This window comes from Betta splendens, chromosome 10 (genome assembly GCF_900634795.4).
Source record: "Betta splendens chromosome 10, fBetSpl5.4, whole genome shotgun sequence".
Classification (NCBI taxonomy): domain Eukaryota; kingdom Metazoa; phylum Chordata; class Actinopteri; order Anabantiformes; family Osphronemidae; genus Betta; species Betta splendens.
The window spans coordinates 17,676,647-17,691,567 of NC_040890.2; the positions used below are offsets into that span (position 1 = coordinate 17,676,647).

Consider the following 14,921-nt stretch of genomic DNA (forward strand, 5'->3'; position numbering starts at 1 on the left):
GCTGCAGCGACACTTTGGTCATAAAAATATTTACTCTAAAAAGAGGGAAAAAGCTTTGCTACTATAAAAGTATTTTTCTTTGACCAGTTCTTGTAGTTTGTTGCCTCAGATGATCAGAACAAAGACAAGGCTGTCTCCTTCAGCGACTTGTTGCTGAAGGAGACAGCCGTGGCTCGGTGGACGGGTCCAACCGACGCTGAGCCTGGTTCTGTGAGGCCGACTTTGGGTGGATCCTGTCTCTCCATTCGAGCTTTGCATCCCGCGGCGTCCCCGGTGGCCGTAAACCCACACGCCGGCGTCTCCTCTGCGCTCAGACTCTGAACAGCTGGCTCTTGGGCTGAGAGCCGTCGAGCTGGAGAACGCGGCGTGGTGCCTCCTTCTGGCGCCGACGGCGCCGGATGCCGCCTCGCCGCGTTCGGAAGCCCCAGAGACCGGCAGCATCTGGCCGTGCGCTCGGCGGCAGCGGGCGGCGAGGAGTAAATCCTCCTAATGACGAGCAGCTGGTCAATGGCCCGATGAAGCGGGGCCGCGGCGTGGAGCTGGGGCGGACTTTGGTTTGTGGAACGGAGACTAATCCTGGAGGTTTGTGCTCAGTTCTGACTCCTGTCTGTATAAAAGGCTTCAGTCAGACTGCGAGGTCGCCCTCAAAGCTGCTCCTAAGAATAAAACCTTCACTTCTGCAGGACTCCTGGAGGTTTTACTCCGTGGCAGCCCAGGTTTTTATTAGCATGGACGTCTACAGGTGACTGCAAACTGCAGAACAGAACTCGCAAACGAGGCTCGAAATTGTGGACTTTGTAAAAATAAGAGCAGCAACATGAAGCGGTTTCCTTAAGTTTCCCAAAAAGACGTTCTGAGGGAAAGATCCGGCGCCAAGGACAAAGGATGTTCTGAACAGCAGCATCATCTTGTTAGTGGAAATAAAGAGTGTGGGTAATTTGCAGCAGCAGCAGGATCCTCCATGGCTGAATAAACAAAGAGTTTCACTTTGAGGAAAGTTAACTTCCTCGACTCCAGCTCCAACATCAAACACGTTGCCCACAAGCATCCAAACAGACAAATCAAGCAGCGCGCTAACATATAGACAGCGCTAATACGTCAACCGCGTTTCCCGCAGACATCTCAGCTGGAAATCACTGTCAGCCCCAGTCAAGCCTGCGCTGATGAGATATAGCAGCTCAGCCGCCGCTTAGTTACAGCCAGCGTTTGAGAACAGCTTCACAGACGGGTCATTTCACAGAACCTCCGCTGGGAGGCCGTCGGGTTTGGATCTGCAGGGCTCGGTGTCGGCGTTCGCCGGGAGCCTGTTCTGTTCAAAGGCTGCGTGTTCAAAGCCGCCGTTCTAGTGTTGGAGGATTATAGTCATTTCTTGTTGATGCTTGTAGAAGCACAGAGGATGTTCAGTGAACTTGGAGCAGCTGCTGTACCTTTTCTAACTTTTAGTCAAAGTACACGAGGACGGTTTTAAACTGGGGTACATTTAGCCATAATATGAAAATATACTATGAAAATACATACAGCTGTGTTGCATTTCTATGGATTAACTGCTTGACATTGGATCAAACGGTTGATATCGGCCACTTGTGACCAGCTCCTGTTACCAGCTTCTAGTCGGAGATATTTGAAGCTTTATTCTGATATTTTATTTTTTTGCAGTCGCATTTATCAAATGTGAGTCAAGTTAACAAAGTATTTTCTGATTTGTCATGTTTATTTTTACTGCTGCGAAGCCTTGGTTTGCTCTTTGTTATTGCACCTCACTAAAGATTAAATATCTGAATAGAAGAAATGAAATTATGTCAATGGGAAATCATCATAAAAATGTTTTCGTTACGCTCTCATTAAAAATACACAAATCAAATTAGACAAGTTCTGAATATTTTAGATTTGTCCTTGTTGAGGCACAAAAGTTTATGGTCAATATTCATTCACTAAAATCAAGGTTTTCCAGGAAGAGTGAGCTCAGCCGTTTGGGACGTGACTAACCTCTGAGCTGTTCTCGGAGTCAAGCCTTCGACTGCCACTTCTCCACAGCCGGAGTGAATGAAAATGCCCCTTAGAAACCCAGGAAAACCGCAGACGGCCGGCTCCGCAGACGCCCGGCTCCGCAGACGCTTCGTCGACCTTGAGGAGGACTCCCTCCGCCGCTGAGGAGCGACGAGCCGCGCGTTAAGCGGAGGCGGTGGCTCCTGTCGCGACCGACCTGCGCGCCATCAGGAGGGGATCAGTCGACTGTGTCTGGATGACAGGTCCTTCAGCCTCGGTGTCGGGGCGGCAGCGCAGCGTGACAGCAGGACGACAACAGAGGACGGGATCTGCTGTCAGAGCCTCGTGCCGCTCGGCCGCCGCCGCCACCATATGTCCCCGAGTCACGTCCAGGCTCCAACGCATTAGGCAGCGCGTTTGGAAGTGGGCGGCGAGATATGAGGCAGGTTATGGAGTAAAACACATGAAACCTCATGAGGCCCAGAATTTATTGTCTGAAGTCATGGACGTATTTGTCAGTCAATAAACAGGAAAGCTCGTTTATGTGCTGTGTCTTTAAGGAACAACTGAATGGTTTTGCAAGATTCTGTTAGTCATTGTTTTGGTTTCCAAGACAATCTGTTTTGCGGCCACCTACGTATTCCTCCATCTGTAAGCTGCTCCTCCGTTTCCTTTGTGCGTTTCTCTGTAGGAGGACGGTGTCCATCAGCAGTGCTTAGGCTCCGTACTCTCATCCTGTCAGGTTTCCAGTTCCTCCTCATCAGGTTGTGGAGAAATGTGGGACACTGCATGAGGATGAACCGGGCTTGGATTTACATGCAGTGTAAATACACTAATCAGGATGTGAACATTTCCACGATCTTCTCTTTGTCGTGGGCTGCTCCTTCTGACTTTCATGCGTTTTGCTGAGGCCACAGTGTGAATGTGTGCTTTCACTTTTCAGCCTAGATGAACTAGAAGCCAGTTGCACCATTGCGTGTTGTTAAACAGGCATGTTTTAATCTGTATCGGACAAACTGGAGCAGATTCAAGTGTATTTAGCTGCAGTGCAGACTTTTTAGCATCTAACCTCACGCTGCTGCTTCACAAAATCTGCAGAAGTTTGATTCTGTCCGTCTGCAGGCGCCATCAGTTGGCGAGCGGCTCATAGAACCTCTGGGAAGCAGCGTGTGATGGAGCGCTTAGAGCCGCGTTGCATGACACAGATGTCAAGTTTGAAAAATAGCTGGATCACAACGTCACTAATTTGGAAACTTCTCCTCTCGGCTGGCATTTTGTAAACCAAACACTTAATTAGTGCAGGCAGTTTATAGACTGATGAATCAATACTGGAAAAAATCACCCTGCAGAAGAGAACAGTTCAGACATCCTGTAGTTTACCCAAAGTGTGTGTTTATTAGTCCAATCAAACCCTTCTCTGTTTACAGTTTATCTCATCACTGCACCGAGTCCAAAACCAGACCAGATCCATTTTCTCACGCAGCATCCGCCGTCGCGCGCTACACGACGCTTCTGGATGCGCAGAGAGGCGTGTTGAATGCAGGATGAGAACCTGCGCCTGGCACGAGGTGCAGCGGCGCCAGTGGCCTCAATCAGTCATCAGGTGCTTCAGTTCGGATGCAGCGGAGAGGTTCAAGCGCTGGCAGGCCCCAGCCACATGATTAAGGAGCCGCTGGCGTGATTACGCTCCAGCCTCATGAACAGAGGGATGGAGGGAGGCAGAGGCGCCAAATCCTCCCGATGGAGGCGGGTGGGGGGGGGGGTCTGGGAGCCTCCCATGTGACGGCCAGAAGATAAAAGACTGACAATAGATAATTAAGGAACTGTCAGGACCTCTTCTCTGTTCACATGGCCGCTTTATTAAAGGGGCTTCGGTAAGGAAGAATATTAATATGAGCTCCAGCCCGCGCCACTGGGAGATGAATATAAATTGGGAGCGTTGTGGGAAGAGGAGGAATGCATTAGGGAACGTTTATCGGGAGCACAGGAGGCCACAGCGATCACGACTATGAGACACTTCGGCTGCTGAACGGCGGCAGCAACAAAAGCACCGCGTTCGTGCTGCTGCTGTGGAGACGCGCGCCGGGTCAGTCGCGTGCGACAGCGTCTCCAGACTTCAACCAACAGCACAGGTTTGAATTATGGGAAATCCAGTAGGAGCATTCATTTCATGTCCTTCCTGCCTGGAAGGTACTGTATCCATCCCTATCACCCTGCAGGACCTTCCAGCCGTAGCTCTGCGTTTCCTCTGTTCAGGTTCATTCTGTGTCTACTTTGACTTGTTTCTCTCGCTCGTGTTGAGCTTCTCGTGTTTCCCTGAGAAACTGTGGCTGGCTGTGATTGACATAGTACCATTCTTTACATTTCTGTCCATCATCAGATCTAATTATCACCTTCCCCAACCGGCTGCAATTACTGCTATGGAGTCTAAAGCCGGCACTCATTGCAGTGTCATTGCTTTGATTAGTCAACGTCATGTTTAACACCACGCAGCGAAACACTGCTATCGACGTTCTGTTCTGCTTTGTCGGTGTCCAAATGCGTGTGGACCCGACCTGTACATCCAGAACAGGAGGCGCGAGCGCGAGCCTCGTCCTCCCCTGTGGATGCGGTGGGTGTGGGAGGCTTATCTGTGGTGGGCTTGTTCAGATGGAAGGGCCTCTCCACGTGGATTTGGAAGATAAGTGAACAGCCTTATGCAATTTGGAGGATCCTTTTATCCAGAACACCTGTCAGAACCTGCGGCCGTATACGTTTAAAATATGAAAGAGCCCAGAGGGTGAAAACAGAACACGCTGGCTGTGGTGAAGTTCAAACATGTCGTGTACAGTTATCTGGCAGCTGCCTGAACGCAGACGACTGCAGAAGAAATCACTTTTCACTAATGATGCGCTGAGTTTGTCCTTCGAGGCTGCACGTTTGTTTTTAAAATATCTAATTGACTGGTGAGATATTTTGACCTGACTTTAATAAAAACACATTCAGGCTGAGCACACTTTATATTTTCATTACAGATTCATAGAATTTTTGCTTTTCAGTGTGATTTTTCAAATAGTTTGATCCAACAAATAATAAAAAGTTAAATATGTTTGGTTTATTAGAGGTTTCAGCACAGATGTTTTTTTTTTTAAACCTCTGTCGTGCCTTAATCTGGGGCCTTTTAACTTTAACTGAACCAGTTTAACATTTATTTTGATGCATGAATTAATAATAATCTAAACTAAATTATAGAAAATATCTTTATATTCACAGCAGCTCTATTGAGCATTTTCCTGCAGGAACCTTTTTTATATTCTGTGTGACTCTGCTTTTCATATTTGAAGTACATCTATCTACCTGTGTCATTTTCTACTGCAAATTTTTACAGCACAATTGCTCTTCTCATAAGGCACGGCTTTAGTTATTTATTCATAATATATATGCTAATTTAATAACTAAAACCAGACTGTCAGTCTGTCCAGCATCTATTCATGCGTCTCAGTACCAGACATCCTACACGACATCATAGTTGAGTTCAGGAAGAGGAGCCGAAAACCAAACTACACCCGAGTTGTCTTTGAGACACAACTCCTCATCATGGAGGAAAGCAGCAGCCTGTGACTTGGTGCCACCAGGTGGGAATAACACTAATTCGGCTAAAGCCAAAGGCAGACCTCTTGGTTTTTTTATGGTGCCTAACATGATCCCACAATTTCCTCTCGGCTCCCAGTTGATACCAGAAGACTCAGACCTGAGTGCAGCTTTAGTAGCACGGAATGTTTTTCATTTCGGCTTCAGGCAGCAGCTGAGTCACATCCATCTCAAATCAAAGTCCAGAACATCATGGACTAGAAATACTGACCAGAAAGGACTAAATTATTATTTTGTCATAAGTCTTTTTCGTGTGTAATTGTAATAATACGCTGTGCTGAAAAGTGAGGAGCTTTTGGAAGCTTCGCCCTGTTTTTGTGGCGTATGTTGTAAATTAATTGGCAATAGTCTGTTTAGGCTCCTACAGAAAACCTGCTGGTGCGTGATTGTCTGTGAATCAGCAGCTGTAGTGAGTTTTAATGAGGAACGGAGTCAACACTCTTGTTTTCATGGTATAGTTTATTGTTAGGTAAAATGACGAGCATGTGTTTCTATATATAAATAACAATCACATGAAGGAACATACAGGACATGGCTATGTGGAGACAAAAGCAGTGTTTGTGATCACAATGCGCTCGTGTACAGGATGTGAATAATGCCGAGTGTGTTTTCAATTCTTAAAAAGGAGTGTGCTGATTGGCTGGGCAGAAAGTAAACAGAACCTGCAGCAATCTGTACATTAATGGGGAAGTAATGGAGTCACAGGCAGCCGCTATGTACAGGACACAGAGAGAGAGAAAGGTCAGAGGTCATCATCAGCAGTACAGTCCGGTTTAAAGGCTGGAGAATGTGACGACGGCGAAAGGAGGAACTTAAACACTAAAATAAGAGCGGGAATCAACAGGAAAGACGAAACGTCATCGTCTGTACACGCCGAAGGTCCGTAGTAACTGTAAGATGCGGTCGCCCAGTGTGATTCAGCGTCGCAAGAGTGCCGGGGTGAGAATGCATAGAAATGTGTCCAGCTAGGAAACAGACTCCAGCTACGAATCTACTGCAGGAGCGTTCAGAACAGGTGGTTACTCGCGTCCTCGAAGGCCCTCTACTCACTACGACCACCACTCCCCCACCCCCCAGCGTGCTAGCTCACCGTTAAGACTTCACAACACCCACTAGAAACATGAGCAGGATGTTCCCACACTTCCTTCTATTTTACTCTACGACGCTGCTTTGTTTTTTGAGTTTTTTACTTAAGTTATGATTTTCTTCACACACAAGTGCTCTATTGACTCATTCCTAAGGTTTGATACTTAAATTTCACAATGTGTATTGTATAAAGCTGGTACAGTTTCACTAACATCGCCACCGACTTCCAATTTCTGCTTTGGACTAAAAAGGAGGAAAAAAAAACAGTCAAAACCTTTCGATGCTGGTTATAATTTCAGATCAAAGGTTACAGAGCTCACAGTCATAATGAACTACTCAGTCTCTCAGTCTTCACTTCAAACATGATGGGATCACAGCAAGGGCTCGTTTTAATTAGACTGAGTTGGCTGCGTAGACAAGAGCGGTGGATTTGGGACCACGCTCACCACGAATGTCGGGGTCGAGGGAAGAGGTGTAGTCTGCATTCACACTGGGAATAATTACGCTAATTCCTCTGATGAAGGGAAATTTTCCTTGAAGGCACAGGAAAAGTTTGGGATGAAAAAAAAAAACTTAAATCACAGTAAATCTGGACATGTACATGGTCAATTTCTGCCAATTAACATGTAATTAGTTTAGTTTAGAGATTCCCACACACTGGATACAACCGACGGTGAATCGTAATGTAGAGTTTTACAGAATGTATTTACGGGTTCATAGTAATATTCCTGAAAAATGTTACCAGCAAGCAACTTGTTGACAAAGACAAGCCACCCAGCGGAAAAAGAAACAAACTTGTCTGTTAAGACGATATCTATCAATTACTCCCTCACTTTCTTTTTGGATGATCCTTCTTCATCCAATGGACGTACGAATGGACAATTTGGTTTCTGAATCTGTCTTCACTATCGCGCTCCCACAAAATTAAAGAATCTGCAACAGAATTCAGTGCAATAGTACCTCTGAAGGAAAACAAAGCCCACTGGGTCCTGGCGTCGGGACCTAAGACTCTCCGACCCACACCACCACGTTGCCTTTCAGGACGTCGGTGATCTCACAGTTGAGCTTGTTCAGTCGTCCGTCCAGGATGAAGAGCGACTCCCTGGATGGGGTCATGAGGTACTGTCCGAACATCCCGCTGCCCTCCATCACCCTGTTCCTACTGCTCCACGGCCATTCGAACGACTTGGTGGCCTCTTTCAAGCTCTTGATCATCTTGACTTTGCCGGTGCTCAGCTCCACGAACAGAGCGTCAGTCTGGCGTCCGGAGCTGCCAAACACGTTGTACTGGTGGACCTCAGTGAAGGAGCGCTGGAAGGCCAGGTCGGACAGGTGGAGGTTGGTGTGAATGTCAAAGGGCTCGTCGATCTGTCCCTGATCCGAGATGGTCTGGATTCTCATCAGGCCGTCGCTGTCGTCGACGGTGACCAGGTAATGGCCGTCCGGAGACACGTAAGGCGTTCCAGTGACGTCGCCGTTTTGCCCGATGACGCTGTTGGTGACGCTGTCGAGGATGAGCTGCGGCTGGGTGGCGCCAGTTGAGTCGGGCCTGCAGTTGACGAAGTAGTAGCCTCCAAGATGGGTGTAGGCCACGGACTTGGGGATGCAGTTATACTCCCGTAAGCTGATGTTTTTCACGTAGGACGTCGTCTCCAGGTCGATCTTGTGGAGGACAGGCTCATTTCGATGAAGAATGAGGCCAAATCTGAAGAGAGAGAAAAAAAGGAAAACTAAAGATTCAGTCAATATCAAATTTTGTCTTGTAAACCCTAAGTTATGGAATATTTACAGCGGCAGGCGAGCAGCTTCCAGTCAGATCAGCACAGTTTCCCACCGGATGTGTCTAATGAGTGAAGGTGGCCTGGTACTGTAGCTTAGGGGAAGAGGTTTGTGATTCCTTTTCTTACAAGGGCTAATAAAATTTAAACAGCGTGTGATAACTTTACAGCTACCTGATATAAGAAATGCAAACCCCAGTATTATGTAATTACTGTGTGAAATTTGTTGAACAGGGGGAAATATTAAAATGTCCATTAAACCACTGCAGCGGCCAAATTACGGTCCCTGACAATCTTCACGTTGGCAGCACAGCGTCATCCATACTCGACTCTGTAATGGAGTGGTAGCAGACTGGTGTGGGCACGGGTCAGTGGAAATGTTCCCTTCTACAGAAACGTAGAGAACGTCTTAATAGCAGATTGTATTTTAACAGCTGCAGAATATGCACCGAGCTGACGGGCCGCGATTAAATGTGAATACGGGCTGATTGATGCTGGCAGGCACTTCAAGCTTGTCATCATTCACCTTTTATGCCGTTTTAGCACCAATCTATCTGTACCTGTGAGCAGAAAATGGCTGTTTGAAAGCCAAGGGGCCCATTATCATCTCTGTCAAGGGAATCAATGATCCCCAGATAGGCAAGTGTGCAAGGTCCGGGCGGAGGCTCGGCTGGGTCAGGCAGCTCCAGCAGGTGCCCTCGATCGCTTCACTCACTCAGCGCTAATATATGCACGCTGCCTGTGATTTGGTTGGTTTACGTTTGATTTCAGCTACATTTTTGGCTGGATTCCTCTTTTGGAGCGTTTATTTTGGACGGCGTAGTGGAGAATAGGACATTTTGGTCAGATGGGTTGCAGCTCTCAGACTCTCATTCCCCACATGGCCACTGTCAAATACTCCGCTATGAGGTGCAGTAAATGTGTTCTAATATTATTGCAGTACTATTTCATGTTTTGTGGCTACCTGCAGACAGAGAAGGGTTATGAGCGCAGTAAAGCTGAACTTGTCCACGGTTTATCAGATTAGACGCTCAGCTGCTCTTGTTTTCTGCTCGGGGTTTGTATTAATGCTGTGGTACAGTAGAGTCTAGGCTGATTGACCACATTTCCTTCTTTTTATTTGCTTGTTGTAACACACTCGCTGAGCTCTGCCACAGCCACGTCTAGACCCACTGATGTTTCGCTGCCAACCAAACCTGATGTATTCCTTGTTGCAGCAGTGCTGTGCAGAATAAACCTGAGAATCCGCTCGCCTTCGGAGCGAGATGATGATTTCCAGGCCACTCGTGCCACTCTGGCTGCCGAACGCTGCCGAGATTGTTTTCCCGTGATTGTATCCAAAATTCTAGCTCTTGTGACAAATCAATAGGTAGCGCACGCACGCTTGGAGGCTAACGGGCGCTGGTGAATTCATCCTGCCGACGGGGAGCTTTGTGTCCTGTGTAATGAATGAACGGGCGCGGGTTGTTTGGCCTTGCTTGAACGTGAGCACAGCTGGGCTGCTTGGTTGGCAGATCCACGCTGCTCTAAGCCAAATTGACAGCTGCTGTCTGTCATTTGTACCAGTGATTAATGTATTAAAGATTCCCCCTGGTTCTGCTCGACGGGGTGATGCTCAGCTGAAGCTGGAGATTCTGTCGTCTCATCTTCGTGTCAATATTTTCAGTTTAAAAACGCGACGGTCCGAACACTCGACTACTAAATAATGTTTACTCCGCAGCTCCGCTAAAGCTCCCGAGGCTCCGACTCCACCAACAGAGAACAATGACTGCTCCGCAATGAAAGATATCCGCAGCGCAGCAGTTCGCGTTATCCCATCGTCCAACGCAAAACATCTCACTCAGCTCGTTGAGCCCAAAGGCAGCCGGTGAAATGATCAGACATTAGTGACAAACAGGCGCAGCCGCTCCGAGCTGCAGGCGGCGATATGTGGGCATAAAGGATGTTTTTGTTTTTATTGCTGACATGCAGAGTTCAGCCACTGTACAGAAGTCGATGGCGCTAATGAATGACGGCCCCCAGACGTTCCCGCTGCCTCATAGGAGCTGCCGAGGGAATCCCCAGTCATTAAAGTGACACTGCTGAACATATGTCGGCTGCTCACGCGCCGCTCATGCTGCGAGATCCACTAATCCATACGACGGTGTGAATGCCTAAAATAAATCAGAGCCAGAGGTGACGGCCATTGTAGCGTTGGCTAATTTGTGCTAAACAAACGAAACAAGCGGACGTGCAGCTCGTGAGTTTCCACTGCGTATGTTCAAACTGCGCTTTGAGGACCAAGGACTCTACAGGTCAGACGGTCGCATCTGAAAAAAGCACAGCGCAGTCAAACCCTTCTGTGAAACGGTGACTTGAATAATTTACGGATTCATTTTTAAAATGCCAACAGCGATGCGCGGAATCTGCAGCTTTTTCTGCGTTCCGTGAGTGAATCTGCACCATTAGTCAGCGAAACAAGTGATGCAAAGACATCAACGTGCATTTCACCAGCTGTGGAAAAAAAAAAAAAAACTGTTTAAAGTGGCTGTGAAAGAGGAGCTGTCTACTGTTAACAGGTGATTGTTTAGAAGTGAAGTTACACAACTCGGCTGTAAATGCGGGAGCATCAAATATTACAGCCGGTAATGACGGCAATTGTCAAATACAACGTTGTAAAAGGGAAAAAGATGCAGCCACTCTCTCACCATCACCCCTGAAGATCTCTGTGGATCTAATTACAGCTGTGCCACTGATTTACACAGCACTTGATCTTTGTGAGGACGCTTTGAATAAGGAACCCTGGTCCAAGTGTGTTTGACGAGTGTTAATCAGCGGCAGAACCGGCCTCTTTGACGGTTCCACGCGCGGAGAGGCTCAGCAGGTCTAAACATCTAATTCCCTTTGCATGTGAAGAACCTCTCTGTTTAAAGGGAAGCACTAAACCTGCAGAGCGCACAAAATGAGGTCAAGCTCGGTTAAGGCCGCTCGATCCGAGCGCTGGTCATTTAACCACCTAGCAACGCAATTACACCGGCTGCCCTTGTCTCAGTGGCGGAGCGGGTGAAAGGCAAGCGATCAAACTCGGATCAGAGCTCCATGTCAACTGAGCATCAAAGGGGAAACGGACGGGTACCACTGGTACCAGGTAACGTCACGTGTGCACACGTTTGGTGTTTAACTTAAAATATTACTTTGCTCCTACTGTAGCCGACTGTCTGACAGTACAATATGTCATATGATAATATGTAGAATATATAACACTAAGAATAATAAATTCAACAAGCTCAAGCAAAAAGAGTCCTCGGATCACGCCGGACCTACCTGACGTGGCCAACGATGAGGCTGGAGGCAGGGATGAAGAAGTCGTCCACCCTGTCGAAGCGCCGGCCGACCGGCTGCGTGTGGACCGTGTGGTGGGACACGCGTCCGCTGGCCTGGTTGATCACCTGGTCAAGAGCAGAGAGAGAGAGGGGCGAGTTTTCAACCACCAGCCTGATGCAAACGCTGCTGCTTCCCCTTATTTAGCCCTTTCGTTCCAAACAACAGAGAACAAGTCCTGGTTTTATTTTTAGACGGTGATTCATTTAGAAGAGCATCATTCAGAACATGTTGCTGGCCTGTGCGCCGCTACAGTAACTGGAGCCTCCTCTGTGGGCTCCTTGTGCATGCATGGGAGCGTGCAGTCGTGTGCAGGCACTCCGCTTTGATTGTGCACGCTGCACAAAGCAAATTGCCACAGACCAAACCCGGCGTTTCTGTGCAGGCGATGATGAGCAGGATTTTCAAGCGGAAGCGCTCGGGACTCGAGCGGAATGAAGATGATTCCAAACAGACATGAGAGAAATGAAAATACACTACTGCAAAATAAGCTTACGTCTTAGGTTTAAAGCCAATAAAATGGAATCTGTGTACCGTAGCTGGTGAATAGTACAGTACTCAGATTATGGCCACATGTTCCAACTCCACTGGTAAAGTCATTGAACTAAGGGAGGATATTTGCATTTCGTAGCATAATTGACAGACCTACAAAACCGACCGTCGGAAACATAGACTCACATTTTTTTACAAAAAGTGTGGAGGTGACGCTAAACATTTTCTTCTTCTTATTAGACAACAAAGAAACAACAGAGTCTTATTAAACAAACAACATCCTGTTTGTTTGCTTGAAAATGACTTAATTACCGTAGTAAATAGCATTAATATTCTATTTTGTCATTCAGTATTATTATTACTGAATAATTCAGTATCCCATTAACTACAGATGTGACGTCTTTTAGAATTAGAACTGAAACTCTGTGCAGCTCACAGTTCGACTATTGAAAATGTGTCTGTCCACATAATTACACGCTGCACTGTAAGCGACTATTAATTGCTCCTCATCAGGAAAGACAAACAAATCTCCGACAGAAAGTCCCAGAGAGGCCGTCGTGATTAATGCTGTTCCTTTCATATTGGAAAAGCAGAGGAACGGGACAAACTGGCGCAATTCTCATTTAAGCAGTTGTGACGAATCATTTCACACAGAACTTACAGTCATTGGGGACATCGGCCGAAGACAAACCCTGAGCTTCCGGGCCGTGGACCTACCTGCAGAGTGGGGAAGTTCTGCTCCATGTCGCCCCAGCTGAGCAGCCACACCTGATCGTGAGATTTGTCATAGTGCAGCTTCACAGGATAGGGGTCGGTGCTGACCGTCTGAAGGGACAAAAAGCAAAGGCCGGTGAGCCTTTGAACGCAGCAGGGCCACACAATAACAGTTCAAGGCAATGTCCACTTTGCTTTTGAAGACATCCTGCTTTAATATATGTTGAGACGACGCTCGCGAACATGTTTTCCAGCAGACTAATGCCTCGTGGGCTGACGGGAGCCGCCTTTTACCAAAGTGGGACTAGATGTGTGCTTTTATGCACGCTGCGTTTTTGGCATCGAGCTACATTTCAAATCAAGTGGTGACAGACACAATTGCTTTACCACACAGAGGTAATTGCTTTGGGTCTTAATCTGTTCTATGGCACGCGGTGGCACATGTCTAAGTTGGAACAATAGCTGAGTCACACGTCTCCTGCATTAGGCCCAGGCGTCTGCAGACGGCCGGCTCGCTCACAGGAAACGGCAAATAGAGGCGAGGAAGTCCACTCTCACTGACAGCAAGAGAAGGCAATTACCTTTTTTCATGAAAATTATTGCAATCTTGCATTCCCACTATGATTGCAGTATTTGTTTTGCTATGCAGCTATAATAGTGTTGTTTGCCTAAGCACAATGTACATTGTTTCACTGAGAGTAAACACCTCCTAAGAGGGTAATTGCAAATAAGATGGGTTGAATCCTAACTAATCTCTGAGCGTGTAGTCATCGGAGGAAACAGGTGTTGGTGTTGTTCTTTTGCGTGTCGCTGACAACTTTTCTGGCTGAGGAAGATTATCGAGATCCTCGCGCAATATGCTCCCGTAACTTCAGCTGCGTGCGCGATGTGTCAGAGACGCGCGCGGCGCGGCGGCTTCAAACGCTCGTCTCTGTGCGCTCTGCAAATAATTTGCTCAAACACGCGAAATACAATCTGCTCATTAAAACATCCTCGTTCATTCGGTTAGAGATTTCAAAATGCAATTTGCTCTTTAACGATTAAACACATCAATGATGTTATTTCGACGGGAAAACGGAAAGCAGGGGAACCGAAACCAAAACTCGCTCACTGTTGGAGACAGGGGATGGGTTCAGGTGGTTAATTAACAACCGCTAATATAATGCAATGAAGCTAAACCTCCAGGCGCCTGAATAATGAGCTTGTGACAGTCTCTGGGACGACAACCTGTTTACTGACAGGTCCCCGAGAGACTGGCGACATGTAAACAGCCGTCAGTGTCAGAAACATCTGCAGGGATCTAAGCAACCCTGGTTCAGCCCCACGCACTAAAGCCCCACTAATGTCCATGACTAAGCTCAGTGCTGTGCTGAATTGTGTGATTTCCTTAGCCAGTCTTGCAAAAATGAAATTCTGTGTGGGAAATAAATGTGAGGTGATAGATGGCCTCTCGTATGGTCTCTGTGGAACGATGCTGGGTTTGTGTAAAGGCTTCCCAGGTTGGAGGTCGCACGGTCGCCACGTCGATGTGAAGGTTAAGTGTCGGTCTTGACAGTGGCAGTGTGGATGAAAAGGGTCGGGGCAGAGGTTGCCGCTTGAAATAGTGGATCTTAAAGCTGAAAAAGCAGCTTTAAAAATATCAGCGCTAGTGGAAGAGTGTGTGTGAATTCTTGGTGAGGCGTCGGCTCAAACGCAGAATAGGATACGAGGCCCTTCAATCTGCTGGACTACCGGAGTTTGACTGCAGTTAGAACAGAGTATCAAGAAATGCATAATGAGGATTTCTGAATATAAAATCCGTATTGAATGGAAGCCTGATTATTGCACAGCGACCACCAAATCGCGATGAATCACATTTCATCTAACTGCTGTACA

General features: G+C 47.3%; 1 protein-coding gene across 6 annotated transcripts in view; it reads right to left on the minus strand.

The window, feature by feature from the left end:
* Positions 1 to 6,055: 6,055 nt before the first annotated feature.
* Positions 6,056 to 14,921, minus strand: part of fstl5 (follistatin-like 5) — a 92,646-nt gene continuing 83,780 nt past the window's right edge. For all 6 annotated transcript variants that reach the window (XM_041072600.2, XM_029164621.3, XM_055512365.1 and 3 more), the window contains 3 exons: positions 13,050 to 13,157; positions 11,784 to 11,908; positions 6,056 to 8,407 (listed from right to left, as the gene is read on the minus strand). In XM_041072600.2, coding sequence (XP_040928534.1) covers positions 7,705 to 8,407; positions 11,784 to 11,908; positions 13,050 to 13,157 — 936 coding nt within the window. In that variant the 3' untranslated portion in view covers positions 6,056 to 7,704. The remainder of the gene's footprint in view (positions 8,408 to 11,783; positions 11,909 to 13,049; positions 13,158 to 14,921) is intronic.